General features: G+C 38.2%; 1 protein-coding gene across 2 annotated transcripts; it reads left to right on the top strand.

Annotated features, from left to right (window-relative positions):
• Window positions 1–4,156: 4,156 nt before the first annotated feature.
• TRABD (TraB domain containing) lies at window positions 4,157–27,128 on the top strand. Of its 2 annotated transcripts, none has more exons than XM_085299903.1 (9): window positions 4,157–4,223; window positions 6,356–6,434; window positions 8,826–8,992; window positions 10,009–10,149; window positions 15,335–15,445; window positions 17,930–18,069; window positions 20,359–20,531; window positions 22,992–23,103; window positions 25,769–27,128. In XM_085299903.1, the coding sequence occupies exons 1-9, from the start codon at window positions 4,200–4,202 to the stop codon at window positions 25,944–25,946; spliced, it is 1,125 nt and encodes a 374-aa protein (XP_085156029.1). In that variant the 5' UTR covers window positions 4,157–4,199; the 3' UTR covers window positions 25,947–27,128. The 2 variants fall into 2 exon arrangements, with proteins under 2 accessions (XP_085156029.1, XP_085156030.1); XM_085299904.1 differs by lacking the exon at window positions 4,157–4,223 and adding an exon at window positions 8,552–8,686 and having other exon boundaries at window positions 6,414–6,434.
• Window positions 27,129–27,170: the final 42 nt, after the last annotated feature.

Genomic DNA, 27,170 nt, shown 5'->3' with positions numbered 1-27,170 from the left:
ATAACTGATTTAGTGGTGCCTAGCAGGTGGTTACCTAGGCATGACAAACAAGAAACAAGCACAGGAATTTCCCTTGTCTTGGAAAAAAGGTGATTGAATTAGGTATTCAATCTTGAGGGAAAATTCCAGAGGTAAAACCCACAGTCTGTGGATCATAAGGCTCCAGGTCAAGCTACTGCTTGTTTCTTCTGGCTCCAGGAATTTTGCTTTCTTGGTGGTAATTTCAGCTAGAGTAATGAATGCCAGATTAAGAAAGTCTCCTGGGAGTTAAGAGAACAGAAATATTTTCTAATATCTGGTTCTTAGAGGAGCCTAGAAGCCACATCTCCCACTTCCTCTGAAAGAAATTCACGGTCCTATCTAAGACGTTTTCCATATGTGATCTCATGAAGACCATTACAGGCCTTTAAAGTAGCTGGAGAGAGGTTTGATTAGTTCTGTTTTATGCCAAATCCCATGGTAACTTGAGGTTTTATGATGTTGTGATTTTTATATACATGTATATATGTGTGCGTATACATATATGTATACACATACATATGAAACACAATTATCTGAACAACTTTATCTATGGCTTTACAACTTGTGGTTGAATTCCCTGCAGTTCCCTGTCAGGTTCTGCCCACCACCTCTCTTCCATGTGCACACACATGCTACTGTAATCTTGAGTAATCTTTTTTTCCCTTGAGGAGCAATCCTGTGCAGACCTGATGTAAATGCTTARCGATTTTGAGACTCTTCTCTCCCTGCCAAACTTATTTAAAATTCACCTATGGGTTTGCAGGTGCAGACATACAGCCACACAGACAGACTTATAATGACTAGTCTTATTTCTTTAGGAAGTTGGACTTTACTTAAAAGCAAATCCAGTCATTCTCATCTACTCTCTCCAAGCCTGAAAAGTTAAGCACTGAAAAATTTGAAAGTATTGTTTTGAAGTTGCCTGGAAACTTGTCAGGATCTGGGGGCCATCTAGAACTGGATCAACAAGCTTGTCCTGGCAGCTGCACTCCCTCCTGCGCTGTCCGTGTGAATTCATGTGCTTCACTTCCCTATCTGTAAAACAGGAAGTATAATTAATGCTCTCCCAGAGGCCCCAGGATTAATAGCTAAAGTGTTGTTACGCATGGGTATCTTCTATAAGTACATAGATCTACAAAGCACAGTTACTACTCTGCATAGAAGAACTATGAGTCTGAGCTGCCCATCTAGTTCCCAGCACGTACATGCTTTCTCCTGCGTTGATGGTGAGGGCACTGGCCCTCCAGCTGCTGACTTGGTGCTCTGGCATTAGTCTGTGTTTTGTTCCTGCTGCCAATCGCACTGAATAAGCAAGTGCAAACTAGCTTTAACACACAGTTTTTCATGGCAGTCTTTCTGTTAGGTTTTAGATTTTAGCCAGTTGCCACAATTTTCTTAATGTTGACTGAATAACAGGAATTCCTAAGCATGTTCTAAGGGGGAAAACTTCAGAAAGAGCTCTTCAGCATGGGAAATTTCACGTCCATTTGAACTTCAACAAATCTAAGCACCAACAAGATCATCTTAAAGAAATTGGTGGTGGGCTTGCCTGTAGATGTGGCCACGCAGTGTCTCATCTAAATCTTACAGTATTGTGTGGTGTGCTCCTTACGGAGATGATACAGAGACCTACAGAATCCTTCTGTGATGGGACTAGGAGTCACACTGAAAAGCTTTGCTTTCTCCAAAGGTTGTCCAGGTCAGATAAAAAGTGGAATATTAATTAGCATGAGTAAACTTAAGAGTTGTCTCCAGTACTGGGCACATCACTTCTCAGTGGTGAGCCTGGAGGACGGCTCTAAATTTTGCTTGAAGGAAAGTCGTTTGGTGCTTCTGCATAGGCCTTTGCTCTGTAGCTGAAACTTGAAGTTTACTATTTTTAGCAGCATTCCCATAGATAAGAGAGACTTTCAAACTGAGGTGAGCCTTCAAACAGGCTTAGTACTTCAGTTTGTATTTAGGTCAGCTAATTCACTGACAGAAAAAATCTTTGGTATTTTGCACATAAGCAGAGAACCAAGTTTAGAGTTGAGTATCTAGGTGTTTGTATAATCCCTTAACTGATGCTATCGTGGACAAATGCTTTTTCAGAGGGCAATGTTGGCTGAAGCATGTCCATTCCTATACTGTCCGCTCAGTTTTGCTTGTGCAGTTGTTTGTGCAACTACTTAGTCAACTGTAGCTGAGCTTAAAATGCATTGCTAGGGAGGGGGAAAGAAAAAAAGAAAAAAAAAGGGGGGGGGGTTAACCCAAATCTGTTCTGCAGTCTTTTTTTTTTTTTTTTTTTTTAATGGTGTAATAGGGACAAGGCAGCATATAAACAAGCACTGGGTTTGCCAAAGCCAACACTGCCACCAGAAAACTAGTGAAGCCACCAGGCCTGCAGTGTCCACAGGGCGGTTAGTACGTGTTGGTTCAGGCTGGCTGCCTTGGGGGAGGAGAGCCCTTCTGTGCGTTTCTGTGGAGTAGCCCGCAAAGCAAATAAATCGTGACGACACTGAAAAGCAGACAGCAGCAGTTCAGCCTCACCTGCCATTTCAGCTTACCCTGACATCCAGGTTTCGTGCACAAGTTGTCATTTATGTTACGTGCGTGGAATTCTTGTATAATCTCTTACTGAACTTCTTAGACTGTTTTTAATGTGTAGATTTTGCTTTAACAAGGTAGCTTGCTTCACAACTTGAGAGCTACGTGCGTAGTAGTTGCCTGTGTGGGGCACAGAGCTCGATTGGTTTTCATAGGGGTTTTGTCTCCAAGAGTGTGCAGAGTCAGGCTTTTAGTCTCCCTGGATTTGTTTTCTAAACTGCAGCTGTAATCTCCTGTTCACTGAGTGACCACGAACAGTGGACAACGCTCGTTGGTAAAGCCTCCAAGTGTAGGGAGAGATATGTCCCCTGTCTGAATTAGTTATACATTTCTTGCTGTCCAGGTACATAGTTTTTTATAGAAATGTATTTTAAGCACAGCTAAAAAGCAGTACAACTGCTTTTGAAATAAAGGCAAGGTGATTCGGTGAGGCATTGCAGGCTGTTGCTTCAGGCAGCCTGGTACCGTGAGGGGTGAAATCTAGTCAAACCAGGCAAGGTGTTACTGGTGTGCTTGAGGCTGCCCAGTACCTGCAGGAAGCTTCATCAGCGGTGTAACAGAATCCTGTGCACACCTGCCGTGAAGTAGGTCAGAGGGATAAAACACAAAATGCTGTAGTGCTATTTTTTTATGGGTGCTTTGATTTTTAGTGGGATAGAAGTAACAATAAGTAGAGTGAGCGTTCATCATTACTTCACCACCTTTTACCATCTTTTATAATACCATCAGAGTCAGTTCAGAGCACTCTATAAGCTTCAGGGATAGCTTCTGATAGTTTAAGCATGTGTACAAAGAAGGAATCTTAAAACCAAGATAAGCATTCAGCAAGGATCTGAAAAATCTGATTCTTGCGGTCCTTTATACAGATGTGATCTTGCTGATGGTCTTTCACTAGCATATTTGCAACCTTACATGTGATAACATGACACAGATGAGATCCTAATGAATGTTGCCCCCTGGATGAGCATTAGGACTGAGATCACTTTCCTATTCCTTGCAGTAGTATAGTCCAAGAAATGCACGAGACTATTTCTAAAATTTGCCTGAAAAATTGTCTTATTACAGATTACACTGTCGACGAGACAAAACTATTGATATGATTGTGCAAGATTTTTGTTATTACTGAAACGGTTTGCTCAACCAGTCTGTATTTATGGTTGTTTATGAGAAAAATAGTATTTTCGCAGAATGTTAGGCAGCAAATGCAGCAAATTCTGAATTCCCACAAAATCCATTCCCTTTTTGTATTGAGAAGGTATTCTCAGTGTGTCTGAAAAACATGTCACTGCTCTGGATTTAGAGCCAACTCAAATTGGATTAACAAGACAGGTTAGTTTTACCCTACAGATAAAAATATATATAAATATGTATTTTTACACCAGCAGAGTTGAAAAGTTGGTACGTGTACATCTTCASTTTGCTACTTATATTACTTCAGCTTTTATCAAAGAAGTGGTAGAGATGCACAACTCTGCTTTTCTTTCTTGCAATTCTTGAACAAATATTCTGATATTTGCCCTTAATTTTTAATTCTGTTCCATTCCTTTTTGCAGTTCTTCTGTCCTTGGTGAAAATAAGCCTGCATTCCAGGGATGCAAGAGGAGCAACAGCCTGAGGTAGGGCTTGGAGTTGAAGTCTTTTCTAGTGGAATTATGGGGAAGCTCAAGATTCAGAATCAGCCAGGTTCTTAAGCTTTTGCTTAGAGAAGGTCTCCAAAGTGAAGGATCAAAGCTGCCAATGTGAGACCCCTTCTGAAACTGGGACTTTTAAAGTTTTGTTGTTTTGATACTTTTAGATATGTCTTTTTAGAGTTCTTTTTCCCCTGCAATAGCAAGAGCTAGAAATTTAATTTGTATTAATTTATTTGCAAGTGAAGAATTGTGCCAAATGGTCTAAAATCAGAGGTTAGRCTTTCAGGATAAAGAATACTTAGTGATTGTGTTTGGATGTTCCCACTGTACATAGTTTAAATACCTTGCAAAATTAAACAGATACCTTTTTCTGCCCTTCCTGTTCCTTTACTTCTCCTTTCCTCTCCAYTTATCTCAAAACCTTTTCCAGTGTAACAGCCCAAGTTCATGAAATTTTACTTTGAAAATTAAGCATATGTGTTCATGTGACCTCCGTTAATTAAAAATTAAGGGAATAGCAGACTGTTAATATGTTCCTTAGTGCTTTTCCCACATCTACATTGTTGTGCTGACAAAGTCAGCATAAATAACAGTTAATTCAGTATGTTAGGCTGATATATTTTTCAAAATATTCTTTGTGACTAGAATTGCTTATGCAAGGACTTAAGTTCAGCCATATGTTCTGATCAAAAGCTGAGCTGGCATTAGGTGAGATTTGTGTATGTAATTGCAATTTGCAGTTGTCTGTGAACAGACTTTTGCTTTGGAGTGAAAGGGGTGATATGGTGCTGGGAGTGTTTTAAACTTTGCGTTGTARAGCTGTGGTACTTTTAGGTCTTACTGCATGAATTGCAGTGACAAATCTTGCCTTGCCTTCAGTGTGGCCAAGGTAAGACACTCAGGACCTGAAAATTACTGTATGGCATAATAGGATACAAAAAGAAATTAGTTTTGTTGAAAGTTCTTAACTACTTTGTACAGTCCTGTTTTAAATCAGGTTAAGTACAAAGTAAATAAACCAGTTACCCTAGCAAAAAAGTTGACATCCTTTAGGAGTTTGGCTGCCTGCTGGCTGACTCATGCTGCCTTTCGTTTGGAAGAATATTGGACAACTATGGATTCACATCCTGTGTCTAACTTTGACTTAATATTGTTACAGAATTGCAGATTTTTCCAAGAATCGCACTGACAGAAATTTGAATTAATGCAGTTGCTTAAATATAGCTTATAGTTGGGCTTTCCCTTGTTTTTAASTCTTTTTGTGCATGAACTGTGCTTCTCCAGCTTGGATGACTGCTTTACTCTAGGCAGAATAAGTGAAAACATTTGGATTCTGTGCTAAAGTTTTAAAACTTGYGTGTTATGAATAAAAAGGATTTTGCTTGTCAAAGACCTGCTTAATGTACTTTTAGTGATACTGTTTAAAAGTCAGTCTTTGGAAATTTTATCAATTAACTTTTAATCCATTGGAGGGGAATATATGCAGACTTCTCATCCTTTTAACTTTGATTTCTGGTGTGTGTGTGTGTGTGTGTGTATATATATATATATATATATATGGTCAATGTATGCATAAGTTTTATAAGATTGGCCCTGCATGTATGTGTAATTACCTTACACTAACAGTAACAGTCTGAGATACCTAATCAGACTCCTTCTGATTGGATGTGTGTGTTCTTGTGAGTGCTTGTTCATGTTGTTAGACTCCTGACAGTCTAATGCCGACTGGCTGGTAATTAAGTAAAATATGCTATCTGATAAGTGGCAATGTTTTTATTACCTGTACACATTTTCATTTCCAATACACAAAATTCTATCATTGTTAGAACAAATTTATCTCTAGAATTAGATTTTTTTTTTACTCCATATTAGAAATAAGTATTATCTTTTTTGAAATAGACGTTAAATTTTCAGTCTTAATATGCTATTTAGCATACATATTTAGCTATGAGAAAAACAGTTGTAAAACAACAGATATTTTGAATCCTGACACTGCTTAAATTATTTAGTTGCTTGAATATTATATGTAGGTTCAAATCAAGCAGGCTCAGAAAGAGAAAAAAGTATTAAAACATTTCATAATAATTCCCAGCCTCCTTTGAATTTGTTTCACACAGGCTGCTGCAGACCCAATGTCCTCCTCAGAAGCACCAGAAGATGGCCCAAAGGAAGCATCAAGTGTATCACAGAATATCTGTATGTTTCTGGTTTGACTGGGGAGGGTGTATCACGTTGGAAGACTATTAAGCTAAACGTCTGTGCCTTTTCCTTACCTAATAAGGATGCAGTTGTTAGATATGACCTTGTTCGCATCTCCCTTTTGTGCTGACTTAATCTGTTCATGATTTGTAGGAAGGCCCAGTTGCATAAACCACATTTGAAAAGAGCAATCACATATTATATCGATTGTCAGTTTTCTGCTCCCGTGCTTTCAAAAGAAAGTAAATTGGTTTTTGATTTAATAGATATATTCAGCTATTGTTTTAAACATGGTCCTGTTCTACAAGCCAAATCTAGATATATACATGTTTGATTCAGTGTTCTGGCATCTGCTGTAGTGACGTTGAATCAGTTGTCACAGATGAAAAATTCTGCTCATTGTGATAATTTTTTGATAGGAAGACCAAGCCTGCAGGATGTGGGAATAAGATTATTTAAGACAGAGCTGTCTTAGGAAGCTCAGGAAGAGTATCAATCTTTACCTTTTAGTGGTGAAGATCAGATAATGGGAGACATTCCTCTTTCAGGAGAAAAAAGAAAGGCTTCTTAGGATATGCGTTTTGTTTATTGATATACTGCTGTGCTGTTAATACATATGATCCTCCTTTTGAACAATAGGAGCATTCAGATTGTGCTTTCTGGCAAATAATAGGCTAAGAACCACCCTAGGGCAAGTTTAGCATGTAACAGCAACGTTTCTATAATGCTGAAGTTGCTCAATAATCCCTGGAGACTATAGCTTTCAGTAATAGCAATCATGGGAGCAAATAGACAGCCTTAACCAAAGCAACAGAAGAAGCATTCAAGCCTAAAGAAGCCGATTAATTTTTCTTTTGTGTTCCTTCTCAGATATGGCAGTTGGGAGCAGCTACAGTTTTTATTAAACTGAGAATGTTTTCCTTGTTATATCTTTAAATGTTAACATCTGTTACTGCGCTGTTCTAATAGGTTTTTTCACATGAAACATGATTCAGTCCAGTTTTGAATGTATATGAGGTGGAGGAAACTAATGGAAAAACTAATGGAAAGGAAATCCATTAAAGGTCTCTGAGTACATAGAAACCACCTTCAACTTAGAGAATCTGAGACATAAATGGCTGGAGGCTAGGAGTGTATTTGGGGAAAGTATCACGTTTGCTACCCTACTTCTTATGCTCTTTCCTAAAAATCCAGTTTTGACTACTGCAGGAAACAGGATCTCTAGGTAGATTTTGGTTGACCTCATATGGCTAGTTTTGTGGTCATGTGACTGAAGGTGCTATGGAACAGCCTTATGCCTTTTTCTTTTACAGTCACGCTTTCCCTACCTGCTCCTTTGCCTTAGATTCGTTCCAACAGCCACATGGTCTTAGATCAGCTTAAACTGATTGCAAAGCCAGGTTCTTGGRTGTTGACTATATCCTGCCTCCACACTGTTCATTAACCTTTTTCTCCTGGGATCACAATCCTGTTTTAGGCTTCTGGACCACTTCAGACCTCTGCTGACTTGTCTAGCAGTTTACCAGAGAAAGAGTTGATTGGAAACAAAACTCTACTTTCCCACTTTTTTCTTCCTCCCCCTAAGACCCATTACAGTCTAAGAATAATTAATTCAAAGTTACATTTCCCATTGGTGTAAGAWTGAAGCTTCTCTATCTCAGTGAATCAAACTTCCTGGCATTCCCCAAACAACTGTGATGGAACTGATAGACCTTTCTATATTTCCATGGCAAGCTCAATATAAATAGACTGAATTCATGTTACACTGTTTTGGCTTAAATAGCTTGTTGAAGCTAGGATAGAATGACTGATTTTGACTTGAATGCCTCTTTTAATGTTTAATTTTCAGTTGTGTACTGATTCATTGTGTATTAGTCACAAAAGAGGCTAAGATTGGTACTGGTAGGTATGCTACATGCTCCCATATGTACAGATGACTTTACCAGCATAACTCATACCAGTATAAATATGTTGCTATTGTTTATACAGATAACATTCCAAAAGGGAACACTTCTGTCCTAGAATTTTGTAAAATGCCTTTTTTTTTTTTCCAATTTAGTGTATACCTTTTCTAAGTATTCTTTGCTTCTCTATCCACCTCACCTGCCACACAGCTTCTCTTTCCCTTACTGGACTGCGTGGACAACCTGTCCCAGTGTCCACAGGGTAGGAAACCTGGACTGAGACCCATGCTTGGAGGCAGCCTCTCCAGTGGTGGCACTCTCAATGATGTAGCCTCAGAATTGAATGTAAGATTATAGTGGTAAATCAATGGCCTTTTAGCTCTACTCTGCTCTTTAGTGGTGACATTTTTTTTGCTTTTCTGTTTTACTTACCTGCATTTCAGTCACATGCACTTCTTTCTTTTTTGTTTCTTAACTTCCATAGCTGATGCAGATGCATTTAAAATTCTTCTGGAGATGAAGATGAAGAAGAGGCAGAAAATACCCACTTTACCAAGCACTGTGACTGAGCTTGACACAGAGGATGGTTCTAAAGTATATGTGGTTGGAACAGCCCACTTCAGTGACAGCAGCAAAAAGGATGTAGTGAAGGTAAATGTGAAGGAGGARCCCTTCAGCAGTGTTTATGATGCTGTCAATTTAGAATTAAGTATGTCACAAAGTAGAACAAGGCCCAGAAATCTTGACTTGATTCTGTGCTGTAACCTCCAGACTCTGTTTCTGAAATTAGCTGTTGAGGGGCTCACTGCACTGTGGGATGAAATAAGAGACAGCCATATTATCTTGATAATTTTTTGACACAGTAGTTTGTTTTCCCATTCCRAATACTCATATTTTTCCTCTAAATAGCAAATGCTTTTACAAGCACTAGTGTTTTTGAAGCTTACCTTTCATGTCAAGGTGTAGCATCGCATCAAGCTGACAATGTGTGCTGTGTTTATTGCATACTCACTGGGATGGAGACAAGCTGAGAAGATCCAAAGCCCAGAGCAAAAACTGGAGTTCTCAGCTTCCCTGTGTGAGAAATGTGTAATACAAACCTTGAAAACCCTAATGCCCAAATTTTCAGAATACAGTCCAAGATGCAAATAAAGCTGAAGTCCTAGCGGAATTCAGTAGGAGCTATTTGAGATGGTACTTCATGCAAACTCTGCAGTTTAGACTGGCTTTATCCTCTGGAAACTTGAGGGGAAGGAATCTCTTGCCAGATTCATTAGTTCTGACTCTTACAAGACTTATTCCAATCAGATTATAAATGACCACGAAGTATGAGTAAATGAATTGTGCAAATGCGAAAAAAGTTTAACAGCAGGATTTCCCCCCCCCCCCAACATACAATTTGGACTCTTATCTTCCTGTCTCAAGAGTATCCAGCAACTAAAGTACTTYACTAGTATCTTCCTTTTTTTTTCTTAATAGTTACTTGGTGAAGCCTTATGTTTTTACTGTAGCCTTATGTTTTTACTGTTCTGCTAATTGAAAGTAATTGGTAAAGTGGGCTTTTGTTATACCTAATGCCTTGCAAATTACTCTCCTGAAAGATTAGTACTGACTACATAGCTGTTTAATCTTTCCTAAACTGGTGTAAATACATTTGTCTTTTTCAGACAATACAAGAAGTACAGCCTGATGTAGTTGTGGTGGAGCTATGCCAATACAGAGTTTCTATGTTAAAGATGGATGAAAAGACATTACTAAAAGAAGCCAAAGAAATAAATCTGGAAAAACTTCAACAAGCTATAAAGCAGGTATGATTCCCACAGTGAGAATTAAAGGTTTGTATTAAGTAATTTGTCAAATTATAAACAGGGTTCCCACCAGCTATGAACCTAATAGCTCTCATACAGGGAGAATATGGCTGGAGTGGAAAGTTAGCTTTGGTATTTTGCTTTTAGCTTCATTATGGAAGGTTCTGTTCCACAGTTGGGTTGTCTGGGTGGTCATTGACTGCCTCAAGACTCTTCATGGGCTTGACAGTTACTGTGTTTGCAGAACACAAGTTTAACTTTGTAATGCTTCAATAATACRTTTAAACATGATTATTATCCCTAGGATTTGCATCTGTATTGCAGCTATTTAAGGAGAACTTGTTTCTGTTATTGTTTGTGGTGATCTGTTGAGTTGCATTCCTYCTTCATCCTAGTGTGTTGCTCTTCTGTGTGTATTCTTTTTTTTTTTTTTTAATTCCATTCTACTTTTGAGTAGTATGGTATTGACAATAAGCCTTGAGAGGTTTTTGAAAAATTTGGGCACAGTGGGTAACTATTCAGTTTGTAACTAGTTTGGCAATCTGTCCATGTTTGGATGGGTGTACAAAACATGACTCTTGTCCTGGTCCTGTTTTTTCAGTTTTACTCGGTTAGATTGTATTTGAGTAACTTTAAGCTAAGCACAGCAAGATGATACAAAGTTGATCTTAAAATGATGATAGGATGTTTAATTAGAATGGCAGCATCTGGTCAATAGTCATAAGTGTTTCCAGTGTTCAGCTGARTGAACAAATTCAGTTATTTTCATTGTGTGGTGCAGGCATATCATCACAGTTACTTATTTTTTTGAACTCATGGGGGAATTTCTAGAATTGCAGCCCTAATAATAACAACATAAGCTATATCTGTGAGGAAGCACATGCAGTGACTAGAGGATAGTCTATTTTGTGTGTATGTATACATGGTTTCTCAATACAGTCTTTCTGACTCTTGTGTTTAAGCAATAATGAGCCTTCCCAGTTTTCTTTWTTTATGTCCTATCAAAGAGTAGAACATCACAAAACATTTGAATATTGCATTAATTATTGTATACATCTATTTGTTTTAGGTAAGGTGGTTTGCTTTGATGCATGTAGCCAAAGAAATAACCTTCACAGCAASCTATGCTGTGTAGTTGGGGGTTCTGACCTGATAAACAGGCACGTAAGCCTTCTTTTTACATCAAAACTAAATGCAACAGTTCTTGCTTTTCTACTCTGGGGGAGAAGGCCAGTGAAAATGAAATAGAAAACTTATTTCTCTATGAGGAAAATTCATGTCTGCCAGGACTTTGAGTGATTATCTGTGCAGCCTGTGGGCAGCACAGCTTATGCTGGCTTCAAAACCAGAGAATAATACAAGACTTCTTCCTACTGGCTACAGCTCAGTCTTAGACTTTCCTTTGTCACCAGGATTAATGCAAATAGTAACTTTGACATTCTGCTTTTAAATAATATATTTTTTCATGTACAATCCCAACAATAACACAAAGCAATACCTCCCTGCCTTGAAACAGCAGCAGTGTGGATTATACAGATGTAGGGAAAAGCAGGAAAAACAATCCATGAACTGTCTCATGCTAGGCGCTTTTTTGTTTTCCTAGTTAAAATCAAACCAGCCACTGAGTTGCTCCATTCTCCTGGATGCTTCAAGTGTACTCTCTCATTTCACATTGATGAAATAAGCACTCAGGCTCAAAAGTTACACCAAAAGTCAAAACTGCATGTAATTTCAATCCTGTAGTATAAAATTAGAAAAAAAMCAATTTCTTTTGTACTTGCTTGTGTAAATCTTAAGCAGGAAAGTTATATTTTGTTACTTTTATTTGAAGYTGGAAACTCAGCTATTAATAGAAAATTATTACATACTTGCAATGGCTCATTAGTATTCACAGCTTATCAAACAACTATTATAAGTTAAAAATAGCCTTCTTCCAGCCCCTCCTTTGCTTTGAAACCTGTACAGTGGTTTACAAAGAACTGTCCATTAAGCAGGGCAACCCAGAGTGGACTCGAATCTGGCTCAAATGGGGATTACCTGAAGGTGCTGTAACAATTGGCTTAAACCAAACTGGTAAGACTGGTTTTGTCTTCTCCTCTGGCTTTGTTTTTCCACTGTCCCTTCTGTGTCCGCACCAGAGCATGGCCATGTGGCAGTCTGAATAGGGCTTGCTTTTTAGCTGGGTCGTGTCCTTCCTTGGCTGTATGATTGCTGGTCTTGACACAAAGGAAGAGGTGGGAAACCTTGTCCTCAGGGAGAGGAGAAAGTAGGCTAGTGGCAGCAAAATGTTAGCTCAACCTCTTTTTTTTTTTTTTCCCCTCCCCTACTCCACCCACCCCTTTAGGATGATGTTACCTGTGTAAAAAATAYGTAGTAATGATCTTTGTATTTCTAGCCAGTGGAAAAAGCTCTCATTTTGCATAATGCAGCTCTCCATGTTTAGGTGTCCTACAGTATATCCATTTTGTTTAAATCATGTAAATTTACGTGAGTATCATCTCTGCATGGACTGCAGGCTGCAGTCACATGCTATCTCTATTTGCACTGTGAAGTCAAACATGTCTAGTGTGTTTACAAGCAGTAGCAAAACCAATTCCAGTCTCCAGGCTGCAAGGCTGTTTCTACAAGACTTTCCATGGCAATTAGTCCCTCTGAAAGAAGAAATCCAGGGGGCTATAATATATTGCCTGTGTTTGTCCCCAGTTCAAGAATTAGTGTTGATTTGTAACTTGTTACCCAGTTGGCGAGTTAGTTGCAAGACCTTCTCCCCAGGCTATGTTCCTGTACACAGCATAAGGATGGCTGTGCTAAGGCTAGTGGGAGATTTGTCTGYTTCAGAAGCTCTCTGGCAGTGGCTAGTAACATGCTTAAAGAAGAATATAAGAACTTGTGGTCATACCTYGGCCTGATACTCCTCTCTTCTTCCACCCTTTTTACTGCATTCATAATAGCCATGAGTCCTGCATATTCTGTCTTCATTAGTCATCAGTTTCAGAGCTTGATAAGTATTTAATATAGTTAATCTCCTCTCATACATTTGCTCTTTCTCTATATGTTTTTTAGTTCAAATATGTTGTCTTCAAGACACAAGTCCACCAGAGACTATACAGTGCACATTGTTTSTAACTTGTTCTTTCCTGATAATCCCATTGTTCTTCTTGCTTTCTGACTATTGTTAAACACTGAGTTGACAAGCTCAATATTCCACATTCTCTCTCCTGTGTGCCAATAACTCCTGCATCATGGTGCATGTGCAGTCAGGTTTGTCCTTCCACAGATGCATGGCTTTGTGTTTATGGCTATTGCATCTAAACTGATAATTTATTGCCAGTCACTCAGGGTTTAATTCTTTTTTTTTTTTTTTTTTCTGTAGTCTGCTTTCTTTTCTTTCTGACACTGAATAATCTTGTATTGATAATAACCTCTTGTGGTATTTTGCTCACATTACTGCTGTGTGGTGCTCTTTATTCCCCAACACTCTTGGTCTGGACAGTTGTTGCTGTTTGCTACTACATACTGCTGCTTGTCACTTCTAATCTACTTGATGCTAAGCAATTACGGGAGGCACTGAGTTTTATGCAGGGTTAAGAGCASAAATGGCTCAGACGTGCTTCAAAGTTGCATCCCTTTGATACTCAGCGGGACAAATCTTTCTTTGCTGCATAAAAACTCCAAACCTCAAACACATCAATCCTGAAGGGGCAGTAGCCCACAGATGACCTCAGCCTGCATTATCCTAGTTTTCTCTGTGGTGATCTCTTTAAACCTCTGGAAGTGCTTGTCTTCAGGGCTTTTGAATTGAATCTCAAGAATGCTGAAAACTGCTTCTCATTGCCTTCTTCCTTGTCTCTCCCCAGGAGCCCCATGCCCTGTCTTTCTGCTTACCATGTTCATTTGATGGCTTCCTACTCCTGTTTGTCATTCAGTTGTTCTTACAACATGCCCTGCTTGCTGTTCTGTGGCATGGTGAAGCACTCAATTGGCTTTGAAGGTAGCCCCTCTCTTTTGCCAGTTGTCATCCTCAATGATTCTGCAATTCGCTTAACCGCAGAAAACTTGGGACTTTCTTTGGAGAGGTCATGCAAGCATCCGAGCTGGCGCTGGGAGGGAGGAAAGGGACCGGCACCTCCCTGTGGTGACTTCAGGCAGTTACATTAACTCCCAAGCTATCCCCTCTAACCTCATTCAGTCACATGAAGTAGCTGATCTAGCAGAACCTCTGGGGAATGAGCAGGGTAGAGAGGAGGGTGATGCCTCTTGTGGCATCAGTATGGACTGATGCCAAATTGCAGGAAATGCGTAAATAGGGCTTGATTTGCCCCTGGGGATAAGTAACACTCAGCTGCTGAGTCTCAGTTCTTAAGAGCTGCTGGCTCAGGAAGAGCCACAATTGGACCACGAACAGAAGTAACAGTGCTGAGTAGACTTATGGGGGGGGAACACCTTTTGCACTTAAAGAATAAAAAAAAAAGAAATTTTGGAGAAATGTATGTAAGACTCCCACCTTCTTAAAAAAAAAAAAAAATCTGAGTTTTCAGTTTCTATCCTTTGCACACGGAGGAGTGTTCAGTGTTCTTGTGGGAGTGAGTTATACCCAAGACTGAATTTTCCTAAAGTTTCATGCACAGTGAATTCTTGCATAAGGCTGGGTGCTCCRTTTCTGCAATTACTAATTCAACTAGTGCTCTCTATAGTATTTCCCTGGGATTRTGGGAGCGTTTATGATTAGACCACTAGATATTTCCCTTTCAGTACCCCTATAATGTGAAATTCAGTGCACATTCAGTGGAATGTAYTCTTACATTCTGGCTTCTTTTCTAATCAGGGAGGTTAAGAAAAAAGTAAATGTGCAGTGTGATTACCATTCAGTTATTCAGACACTTCCTTCAAGCAGGTGGAATAAACATAGGAAGAAAAGCAGCCAGTCTTGCTGGCCTTYCCTGTTGTGCATTTTTGTTGAAAGGGAAAATATCTTCATTATACACTGAAGTGAAAAGCACTTCACAAATGATAGAAGATGAAATAAAAGGTCTGTATTCATCACTGAATTGATTCCAAAGAGTAACTTATTTCTTTTTCACCAAGATAATTAACTTTTTTTTATGATTGTGAACAGTGCATTCTTCTCAGAAATCCAGACAGCTTGTTTGTTTTCTTTTTAATATTGTTCTCCCTCTTCCACTAGAATGGAGTCATGTCTGGATTRATGCAAATGCTGCTTCTGAAAGTGTCTGCTCACATCACAGAACAGCTGGGAATGGCCCCAGGCGGAGAATTCAGAGAGGCTTTCAAAGAGGTGAGGACTTGAAATGGTTCTTTGAGGTTAAATTACTGGCCTTTTGCTCCCGGAGTGAAACTAAATAAAGCCATTTGTTAGTTACTGGAGAAGAGTACTCTGCTGATATTTACACTGAAGCCTGTGAGGTAAGAGTTTTCTTCAGCTTCAAAGTAATACTTAAAGCTGCCGAGGTTTGTGGACCTGAGTGACACAAAGGCAGCTCTGAAAAGGCTTTAAATGTTAAGGTTTTTTCCTGATGCTGTGTTAATGGCATTTGTTTTAGTTATATTAATTTACTTCTTCTGTTCTTGTTGAATAACTGTTGTTGGTCTTACTGTTATGATTTCATTAGCCACTAAGAGTAACTGAGGAGTCTAGCTATTTGTTTTGGATGATTTTCTACTATTCAATTCTTGTGGTCATCCACCCCATGCCTACRCAAATTGATGTCTTTGTCTAGCTTTTGATTTAATTTACCTCTGTATCGCAAACAAATGCCCCCAACCAYGTATTGAGTTTGTTTGTCTTGCACTTCTTCCAGCAAAGGATTGGAGAGTTTTGTTTTCAATCTGTAATGAGGGCAACACTTTCCTGTTTACCAGATCACTATTTGCAGATCTACACCCATGTGTTCCAAGGTGAAGAGTGACAGGCTTTRTTGGAAAATATTTATATCTTCTATGTTAAAGTTCCGGTGAAATCAAAACAAAGTCCATAGCTAATAAAGAAAACTTGTGCTTGTCAACAATTATYTTCTTTTTCATGTCCTGAAACTTGAATTCTTCTTTTTTTTTTTTTTTTAACCCACATTCTTTTAAGTAAGGTAAGACTTGATAGTATCTGCTTGAAGACTTACTGTTTCAGGGCACTTAACAGATTGTAATCTATCTTTAGATTTTTGTAAAGATAAATGGTAAGCTATGCTTTAGGATTTGCTTGAGTAATTTTGTGAGAATATGTAAAACTGTACTGATCTGTCCTTGGGAGTTGCAATTTAAGTACTGGGAATGTCTAACTGCCAAATAATTTTAGTTGTCTGTGATAATGATAGAATTATTCACCTCATCTAATTTAAGCTGTTTAGAAGTTAAGTGTTTAGTCTTTCTCGATAATCAATTGGAGGCACCAATATGCCCTTCTAGGGAGCTATCTAGTAGGGGATTTCCTCCTTCCCTTCTCCTCCTCCTCTTCCATTCAGTATACCAGCATTCTGGACAACTACTTAATTTAGATGACAAGTATGCAAATACTTCCAGCCCCTGGAATTGATTTATGGAGCAAATGATAATTCATTTTTTAGGATAAAAGATGAACCTTTCAGAGGTTGTCATCTTAATTTGGGTGTTTTTCTCTTAATTGAATACTTGTGTTCTTAATTGGATCAAGTGACTATGTGGTAATGAAAACTTTGTGTATCGATCCTGGTCCCACTGTTTGTGGTGTCAGGATTTCAACTGGTGGAAGCCATCTCTGTGKTATTAATGGGATCTCTAAATGCATTCATCCAAAAAGATTTGGGGAAGCAGAATATCTCACTGATCTTAGTCCTATCTGTTCTTTTAATATGCTYTTTTGTCTTACTGCCACCTGTGGTATTGGGAGGTAAATAATAGCTGGAGTTCTGCTGTGAGTTAAAGCTGCTTTTGGTGTCTGAAAATACTAAAAAGGCTATTTTCACTGTRTGTATCCACCTTCCAGAGAATGAAAGAAGAAAAAGAATTCATCTTTGTAGATTATTTAAATTAGCAGCTAGTAGGGAAACTTTAAATGGTGGAATACACCATAGCTGCAAAAGACTATGGAATAGTTCTGTGTATTTATCCTTAATAAAAACAAAATTATTTCAAGGCCCATTTTTCTGAGCGTTCTGGACCAGATTTTTTTCCCCCAGAAAAACAATTAAAATTGTACCAGCTCTATCATTCTAAAATGATTGCTTGAAATTTTTTAGAATTTATATTTAACAAGGAGTTTTATAGTGCTCCAGTATAGCTTTGGTTGACGAATTTTCACAAAATCTCACCTGGCCTTGCTGTGTGGTATCTGGTGTTAGTCTYTGTTTCATAAGCTCCCTCAGCTGTGAATTTATTGTGTTATCACAAACAATTTGATGGGTTTGTTATCCTGACAAATCCTAATTAAAAGCAAAATGATCAAAGTCGTTTTACTTGAGTCTTTATTCAGGTCTGTATGGGTATTCAGCTCCATCTGTTCATCTAAAGTAGTAGGAGCTTTCTATTTAGTTAACAGTAAAATTAGAGTGGCATTATAATTTATGATTTTATTATAAATCTACTTTTTTCTTTCCAAAGTAGTATATTGAAAAAGTTATTTACAGTAAAAGCCAAGAACTTTATAGATGTTGAATTATGACGCTACTTTGTTCATTTCTTTTTTTTATGATACCTTGGATAACATAATAAGACCAACATTCTCTTAATCTGACAGTGTATAGTGCTGTAATGTGAAGTGCTGCATGGTAACTTGTATTTTCTCTTCCAGGCTAGTAAAGTACCGTTCTGTAAGTTCCATCTTGGAGACAGACCCATCCCTGTTACTTTTAAGAGAGCAATTGCTGCGCTTTCTTTCTGGCAAAAAGTCAAGCTTGCTTGGGGACTTTGCTTCTTATCTGATCCAATCAGGTATGTATACATATCCCATCTGATTATCAAGGGTGAATTTATCAGCTCTTCAGTTTGACTTTAGTAGGAGCTGAAAGTCCTCAGTATGCAGCCTGATGTAATGAACCCTTAAGTTAGTAAGGATAAATATATAAACTACTCTCTAAATAATCGTATTTTTAAATACGCTTAACATTCTGATCCTGTTTCCGCCCTTTTTTGATTCAGTACTTCTAGGTTGTGGATGATATTGGTGAAGTCAGGGATTCATYGCTGGAGAATCCCTAGCTTCACTGAAACAAACAAAAATCATTTTCCCCCCATTTTTATGCTGAACAGAAAGTCTTTCCCCCTACCAACATGTGGAGTTTGTGAATGGAGGAGAGTAGGGCTTCCCTGTGCTAATGTATGCTTCGTTAAGGTTTGCAAAGGACTTGGGCCTACTGTGCTAAGTCACATCTGAATCAGGGCAGCTTGAGAACTGAATAAACATCTCCTGTCTGAGCACATTTTTTAGAGGAAGAGAAAACATTTAAAGCTTGTGAGCAACATGTGTGACTTAATGAATACTGCCTTTATAGAGGGGTATTGTTAGGAACCTTTGCCTTATGGTAATACTTCTCAGATGGTTATTCTCTTACTCAGTTTGGTTTCTCTACCCTTCAGAGAAATCACTGTGCCAGGTTTGTTTCTTCTCTGCTTCTCGCCCCAAGTAAGTGTGAGAACYTAGTTGGACTGGTTGAGAACATAAGCCCAGCTGTTCTCCCAAATTCCTAGCAGACTTGCAGTGGTGGTAGGTTCACCAGAAACTGTTTGCTGATACATGTGGTCCATTAATCTCAGTACCTGCTTTGTTTTCTGTGRCTGGAGCAATATGTAGCTCATGAAGTAAACAATGTCTATTTTGGGGGGCATTTAAAATTGGACCAGGACTCAAAACTATAGTAGGAGCAATCAAGCCAGCCTTAATACAGTTTTTGCTTTTATTTGTTGTTGTTTCCTGTAAATGCTTGCTTATTACATTTAGCTATAAAATGAATTTGAACCTTTTTTCAATCTATTAATTGCAATTTGTGTGCAAAGTAAGTTTTATTACTTACTAGTCTAATACAAGCATGAAACTACTTACACGTTTTTGGGGGGGGCACTGGAGAATGTGTTTCTCTGCAATTTCTCCCATTCCTTCACTTATCCTGAGAAGATTTTGGTTTTTCAACTTCAGTATTAACCTGTAATCATGATAGATGAATGCTAGCTTCCCACACGGATGAACTTCAGATTTGAATGTAACAACATTCAAACAGTTGTCGTATAATTGATCTGTAAAATTTATGATTTTACAAATAACATGGGTAGGAATAGAAAAGGAAGGACAGGGTGTATATTGTATAGACATGATCGCTGCCCTCAATATGTGACTCTGCTGAAAAGAGAGCAGTAATGAAACATCAAACTCGTCAGTTTGGTGTTTGGGTGATTTGTTGAAAGCTAGCAACATGTTTCTCCTTTTGGTTGTTCCCGTTTCCATTTGCAGTGTCCTTTTTGATCTCAGAAGCTGAGTAACAAAAGCATATGGTGGGATCATTTCTTCAGTGATGCAAAACCATTTACCTGTTGCTACAAACACAACTCTGGGAACAAAAAGAAGGTTAACAGCACTTGTAAAAGATCTAGAAGCTCATTACCTTTCTCCCACACTTACCCTCCTTATTTCCTGCTCATTCCACACACTCTTGTTCAAGGAATTAAAAATGTATAACTGTCTTCCCTGCTGAAGACCTGTGATTGACGCTGGGAAATCTGCAGAACTCTTTCCATCTCTTCAGACTGCCTCTGTGCAGTGTTTTTTATTGGTATTTTTTATTCCTTGAATACAGCCTCTTTGGGTGATCAGATCCACTTCCTCAGGAGTGCTCTGTGTTCCCTCAAAAGAGGCTTATTAAAATAGAATAAAAKAAGCTTATTAATAAAAAATAAGAAATGGGGAGCAGTGATTACTACTACTCCTGAATCCCTGTGCTTTTGCTCAATTTMGTTGTCAGCTTTCAGACTGGGAAGGATGACAGTCCATTCAGTTGAACTGCCTAAAGGCAAGTGATCTCTCTTGATTTTTCCCTTTCCCTGGCTTCAGAGCATTAAGTGTTCAGTTTTACAGGTTTAAGGAGGTTGTTTTCATTTTGGAGAGAACTGTATACATGCAAATATATGTATAAYACAAATGACCCCTTAGAGTTGCTGGGTTTTTGTCAGTCTGTCTCTTTTGGCTTTAAAATCATTGAATATACACTGAGAACTTTATCTTTCTTTCAGTAAGGATGATGTGGAGAAATGCAAACAAAAGGATTTACTGGAGCAAATGATGGCGGAAATGATTGGAGAATTTCCTGATCTTCATCGAACAATTGTCTCAGAACGAGATATTTACTTGACCTACATGTTGAAGCAAGCAGCAAAGCAAATAGAACTACCTCGAGCTTCAGAAAGTAATTGTTTTATAGTAGATACCATAACCAGCAAGGTGTTCTTAGTGGGACATTCCACAGGTTCAGTTCTTCTCAGGAAATCTGGAATTTTCTGTGGGTTTATTTTATACAGAGGTCCCACATGTCACAGAAGATTACAGTGCTTAAAACAAAAAAATAAAGTGGTATTACTGTTCTATTACAATGTCCTCTTCTAGAAGTAAAGAATTTTCTTTAAGGAATGAACTCTGAATCATGATCTCTTTCTCATTGTGCTATTTAACACTGGAAAATACCAATTAGCCTGAGAAATTTTGAAAAGGCAGGCGTCTGGTATTACATGCACATATTAGCACAGCATGGGGGCAGTCTAGGTTTATGTTGTCTATCTCACTTCCACACTCTTGCTCACCAAACTCACAGACACCAATAGCTGCTCAGGAACATAYTTCCTTTTAAACTAGTTGCCTCCCAACTGCAGTGTTTTTCATGTCTTGCTTCATATTATAAATTGGGCTGCTAGAAACCCTGATGRTGTATATTTTATGTRTATATATATCTCACTTTGGTGTAAACTTCTGGCACTGTCTTGTGATTTGAAAAAATAAAAAGGCACACATATATTCAGTCACACTGTCCAAAAAGACCATCATCTTAAACCATAGGATATGTTTCTTGGTAACTGGTTTAGTGGATGCCTGTAGAACTGGAGGGGRTTTATATGCATTTGAAGGAATTAAAGTAGAAGGTGGGGACCACAAAAGAAAAGAATGTGAGGAGCAACCTGACTGATACTCCTGTGTTTCTGTCTCTTGATAAATGAGAGAGAGATGATTTTGTTTAGAAGCTGTGTATATATATATACATACATAAAATCTGTGCCAGCTACTTTTCTTTTTCCTTTCATAAGGGGAAAGGAAGAAAGAAAAAGTAGTATGATTAAGATTTGTAATAAAAGGCCAAATCCCTCAATTGCAATTAGCAGAAGTAGAGCATCATCATTATTGTCCAAATCCTTTGCTATTTTAGGGACCTAATTGGTGSAAATTTCTAGATACTTTTTGCAATACTGAAACATACTTCAGGTCTGATTTGTTCCTTAACTAGGTCTGATTTAGTCCTAGGCTTGGCCTCTGACTTTTTTGCCTGGGGAACTCTTCCAAAAAGCTTGCATGTGAAACTTTGACACTTAGTTTTTTGTTCTATCTTTGCCCACATAGAATATTCTGAGAGGGGGATAAAGCTGCTTTGGGGACTGCTTCAGATCAGTCTACTTAAGCATGAATGGTAATAGCCTTGAATTCTGCCCATGAGAAGGTGGTATAGAATAAAAGTGGAGACTGGAGCTGATGTGATGAACTGGGGACTGTCTGTTCTGCTGAGGCACTATGGTCTGCCTCTTCTGCAGTGGCAATTAGAGAAGCCCTAAAGCAGGCTGAGAAGAGGCAAGTTCAAAGAAAACATTTTCACTTTCTGAAAATGTGTATAATAGTTTTAGATACTTTTAATAGTTTTGTTTCATTTTGTGGCAGGGGAACTGCTTTTCAAACTTTTTGTTTCACCATGAAAACATTTCAGACAAGACAGTGGATTGATAGACGTTTTCTGTCGGACATTCTGAATTCTCTCTTAAACATTTTCTCATTTGCATTTTATATTTATGTATATATCTATTTTTTCCTGCCCCCTCAAACCASAATACTAGTAATTATTGTTATTTAATACACAGAAAGTTTTATGTGAATTATTTTTATTCTGGCAGAAGTAACTTTTTTTTTTTTTTTTCCACTGGAGGAGGTGGTGATCCCAAAACTTGCATGAACAACATTTTGACTTCTAGTGGGTGTTGTGGAATTTCAATCCTAGATTGGAAGTGAGGATGAGAGCTGACACATTAGAGTGGTCTAATGTTGAGTTCCTAGCCTGCTGCTGCCCACAGAAGGTGTTGATTTTGGTGCTACTTGCTGAGGCAAAGCTGCACTGGCAAACGAGACAGGGCCAAGCATGATCTCGCGCACTGTTTCTGATTGTTTGTTCTACCTCTCTGTTAGCCTGTGTCTTGGCACAATTTTGATGCTTGCCAGCTACCACTGTCCAGAGTTGTGCAGGCTGTTTAGGAGACAGCAAAGACCAGGGCTGTTCCCATTAAGCAGTACAGAAATTGAACTCATGTATGGAAGGAAAGAAAGGAATTTAGCTGTAAAACTCCACTGAGCTGCTCACCCTGAAGCTGGAGTACAAGCCCCCACTTTGTTTACTAGAATAAACATTTCCTGAAAATTTGGACATCATAGTAAATTCGTTCAGACTTGGAACATGAGAGTCAGTAGGAGAAATGATAAGTATTAACTTTTACTGTGTAGCATTAAGTTTTAATATGTAGTATTACGAGTACCTGCCTCTTGAAAAAATCTGCTTTGTAATCTCGTGCGTTATAGCTTGCAATTAGTGATGTGTTCCTTTCTCTCCATCTCCTTGTAGCTGAACCTAGACAATACATCCCATCTGTTGTCGTTGGTGTTGTTGGGATGGGTCACGTACCTGGAATTGAAAAGAACTGGAACTCCGACTTAAATATCCAGGAAATAATGAGGTAACAGTTATGCTTTCCTACGTGTTGAGGTTACCAGCTCCTTTTGCTGAAAATTGGCAATGATTTTTTTAGTTACTGTTTGTCACAGCTTAAAGAGATATTGGTATTGTCATCCCTGCCCCATCAGCTCTCTGGCTTGCTGCATAATGCTTGAATACTGTGCTTGCAGTAGAGGAAAAGGAACTATCAAAGGAAGAAAAGTAAATAATTGGATATCCAGATTAATTATGAGAAAGTAGCATCCAGAAAGAACATCTCAATTCACATCTGGAGCTTTTAAAAGCAGAATTCAAAAGAGGCTTTCAGGAGGTGGCAGAGGCAAAAACAGGCTTTACTGTAGCTTAGGTAAATATAAACTGTTGATTTCAAAGCTTTTATAGTGTCGGGGCACTGATGGCTCTGGGAAGCCTAAAATCACAGTTGCTCTTAACTTATACATGGGGTGAAAAGTAATATGATCTTTTAAAGCTTATGCTTAATTATGGGCTGATTTAAGGCATGTATCTGGAGAACTCTTGCTTAGAAATACCTACAAAAATAGATGTGGTGTCTGCTTTATAGAAAGGGGAATTGAAGAACCAGAATGTTCAGGCTGTGTGTATCCTATAAAGCCACAAGAGTCAGGACTTCAGAAGTGTAGGAAAGATTATAAAGCAATATGGTGATAGTGGTCTGATAGGTTTAGGATAATAGAGCCTTTCAATAATTAACACTTCATTATAACTCAGTAAACAGATGTGATATAAGCATCTTATGGAATGCTCCTATTTCAGAAGAGGCTCTGAATCATGGGAAAAGCAAGCTATAGCCTTGTTAAACAGTATTTAGGCATCTAAAATATGATTTAAAGGGAGATTTGGTGTCTTGATTGAAGAATGCAACGTACAGAAGCCTTGCCTAGTTGTTTAGAAGTCTACTTTACCACTGAATGTTTTCTAGGCTTCTGGAAAACTGCCTCCCTCTTGGATGTTCTGAGCAGCCTCTCAAATGGCCTGCAAAATGGGGATGCCAAAATCCATGTAATTGTGTGGTTAATATTGTTAATATTGGCTACATCGTTGACATAGAATTGAATGGCCTAAAGCCTGACTCCTTGCCTTTATGTTTGCATACAGGGTTATTGCTAAAGTTCAGGCTCTTTGACCTGATTGCCTTTACCACGCCAGTGCCATAACTAAGCAGAAGGGTTACCAGTATCTTCCATAAGATGACATGAACTTAACTTTGTAAAATGGTACAAAATATAAATAGCACGAAGCAAATGCTATTCATAAGATGATGTTCAGATTATGTCAGGACCTTCATTTCTTGTTAATCTTTTTTCTGGTGTTGTCACATTGCAGTTGCAGAGCAAAATTATGCTTTTTGTGTTCTAATTGTCATCTCCCTAAAGGGGGGAGTTCTAAARGTATTACAGATATCTAATTATGTTTTATAAGTTGTAAAATGATCTTGAAAGTGGTCTAAAAACATGCATTTCTCATACACTTCCAATTTTTAGATTCTCATATTAAACTTAACCCTAGGTCAGGTTTACTGTTTTCTTCAGGTTATACTACTTAAATTGCACTAAGGAAGAATAGATAATATGAACAGATGTAAAGGGATATTTTACCTGATCCTTTGTTCAGTATATATGCTTTTCTTAAACTTTTCTTGTATATGCCCTTAACATGCAAGATCTCATCAGAAATAGCTTTGCTCTAGTTTAAGCAAATGGATCTAAACTCAGTAAATGCATGCCATGTATGCAGAGCCCATTGAAGAACTGCAGAGCCTATTAGTTAAGGAAAAGGACTAAATGCATATCGCTATGCTTTCAAAAACAGCTTAATTTTGAAAGTAGTGTTCCTGTTTGCCTAATGCACTATGCTGGTAACACTGCTTGAAAGCAGGTTTAGAACTGGTGTGCTTCTCCATTGCTCTCCTGGTGCCTGGAGCCTGTTGCAGAGGTTCCTGAGTAGCTCTGTGAAGATGCCAAGCTAATTATACCTGCTAGACCTGAGACAGCCTCACGTGAAGCCTCTGATTTGCCTGCCCAGGGAGCTGCAGCTGGACTGGCTCAGCTGCCTGGCACCCCAGGGTGTGCCTTCCTGAAACACCTCCCTGAGTCTGCAGGGGCCAGCCTGGCTCCAGATACCTCTGAGACTGGCCATGTAGGATAGGAACAAGTGAATAGGAGCAGATCCCACTCAAGTCTACTGTTACCTGGCGTTTCCACGCTCCAACTTCTTCCATTACCCTGAATGACAGCGAGTTGATTACGTAGATGTTGGACTTGAACTGGTCTATGTTTCTTCTGAGTTTTTGCTCTCTGCTGAAATATGCATAATAATGTTAAAAATAGTTCTACAAACAATATTTAATTTGTAGCATTTCTCAAGAATACTTGGTGCAGTCTTGGTTATTTGACAGGGTGGTGGGCAAGACAGGGCCCCTAGCCATTAACAGTGGCACCATACATACGTGGAGAAGTTGTCTATTGCTTAAATTTAGACGCAGCCCACAAACATCAAAGAATAGATTGCTCATCTGTAAGACATCTGTTCTCTGAAAGATCTCCTGCACTAAAAGGGAAGGGGGGAAAATGATCATTGTTTTGGTCAAACGATACCTTTTTTTCCAGATGTGCAATGTTAACATTGTTTTATGTCTTTTGTTTCAGTGTGCCTCCTCCATCAGCTTCAAGTAAGATTTTCAGATTTGTCATAAAAGCAACAGTTTTTGGACTGATGGGATATGGCTGCTACAGAATAGGTCAAAGGACAGTTCAGTTTATTCTCTCAATGCCAGCAGCACAGAGCTATCTTCAGAAGCTGACAGAAATAAGATCTCAGCATTGAACATGAAGTAGAGGCATTATATGAAGAAGGTGGCTGAAGAGGGTGTTAGAGGCAACAAATATAAAGTGGACTGAAAGAGGAGGGAAATAAAGATGCTAGTCAGAGATGGTTGATGCTGAACAAAGCTGAATTGCTGTGTAATAAAAGTATTGATACTAAAAGCTACACCAGCGATGATATAATGAGTAAGTTTGATCCTTGGTAAGTGTGTTGCATGGAAGCACATGATTCTGGATTGAGGTAAATTTAATATATACACAAATATGTATTATGTATACAAATATATGCTGTATATATAATATATAAATGATGGTGTAGTGCAGACAGCTTAAAGAGTGTGTACTCATGACTTTTTCTTTTCAGAGGAACAGAAAAACACAGAGTAGCTTAATTGGGTGCATTTGCTCAGAAGTTCAAGGACACCTGTCTGAGTGATTTTTAGTTTTTTTTTCTTAGGTATAGTAATACCTAGTGGTCATTTCTGGTGCCAGGCACTTTTACACATAATTTAGAAGGACATCTTCTCTGTAAGTATTTTATACTTAAAACATTTAAGCTTTTTTAAAAACCTAAGAGCTTTCCAAAAACTTCAGAATTGTACAAGCTGTCATACATACACTGCTCAAATTTTTTTACAAGCCTTACTGGAAAAAGTGTTGCCTTTAGATTGCATCCCTTGTTGCAGCCACTGGTTGAGTTTTCTTTCTCCTGCATAGAGAAGGTATAGCCACAGCATCAGAATTCAGTGTGGTTAGTGTCAGATGTTTACAGGACACACTGTTCCTTTAGATTAGGTTATTTAATCTGTATTAGTTAGCCAAATCCTGCTGGAATCAGTATTGTAAATTTAAGAAACTAGAACTACTGTACAATTTACTTCTATTTCTCAGACCTTTCATTATTGGGACAAGAAGTCTGGAACTGATAGTACCTGCCCCTCATTTTTGATACGTAAAAATATTTTATTTATCAATATAATTTCTCAGTGGATAAATATTTTAATCTATTTAATAGAAAATCAAAGCTCAATTTAGTTTTTCAAACTAGCTGTGGTGTTTTATTTGGGTTACTTGCTATTTATACAAAGAATTATGGGTACTTCAAACTGCTGTGATTTTTAAATTTTTCCATGATAACCATCCATCATTGTCTTTTTTTTTTTTTTTTTTTTTTTTTTTTTTTTTTTTTTTTTTTTTTTTTTTTTTTTTTTTTTTTTTTTTTTTT

The sequence above is a fragment of the Rhea americana genome, unplaced genomic scaffold (assembly GCF_003343005.1).
Source record: "Rhea americana isolate MKP2758 unplaced genomic scaffold, rheAme1 scaffold_156, whole genome shotgun sequence".
Taxonomy (NCBI): Eukaryota; Metazoa; Chordata; class Aves; order Rheiformes; family Rheidae; genus Rhea; species Rhea americana.
The sequence above is the reverse complement of the archived record's forward strand: the minus strand, read 5'-3'. Positions and strand labels throughout refer to the sequence as shown.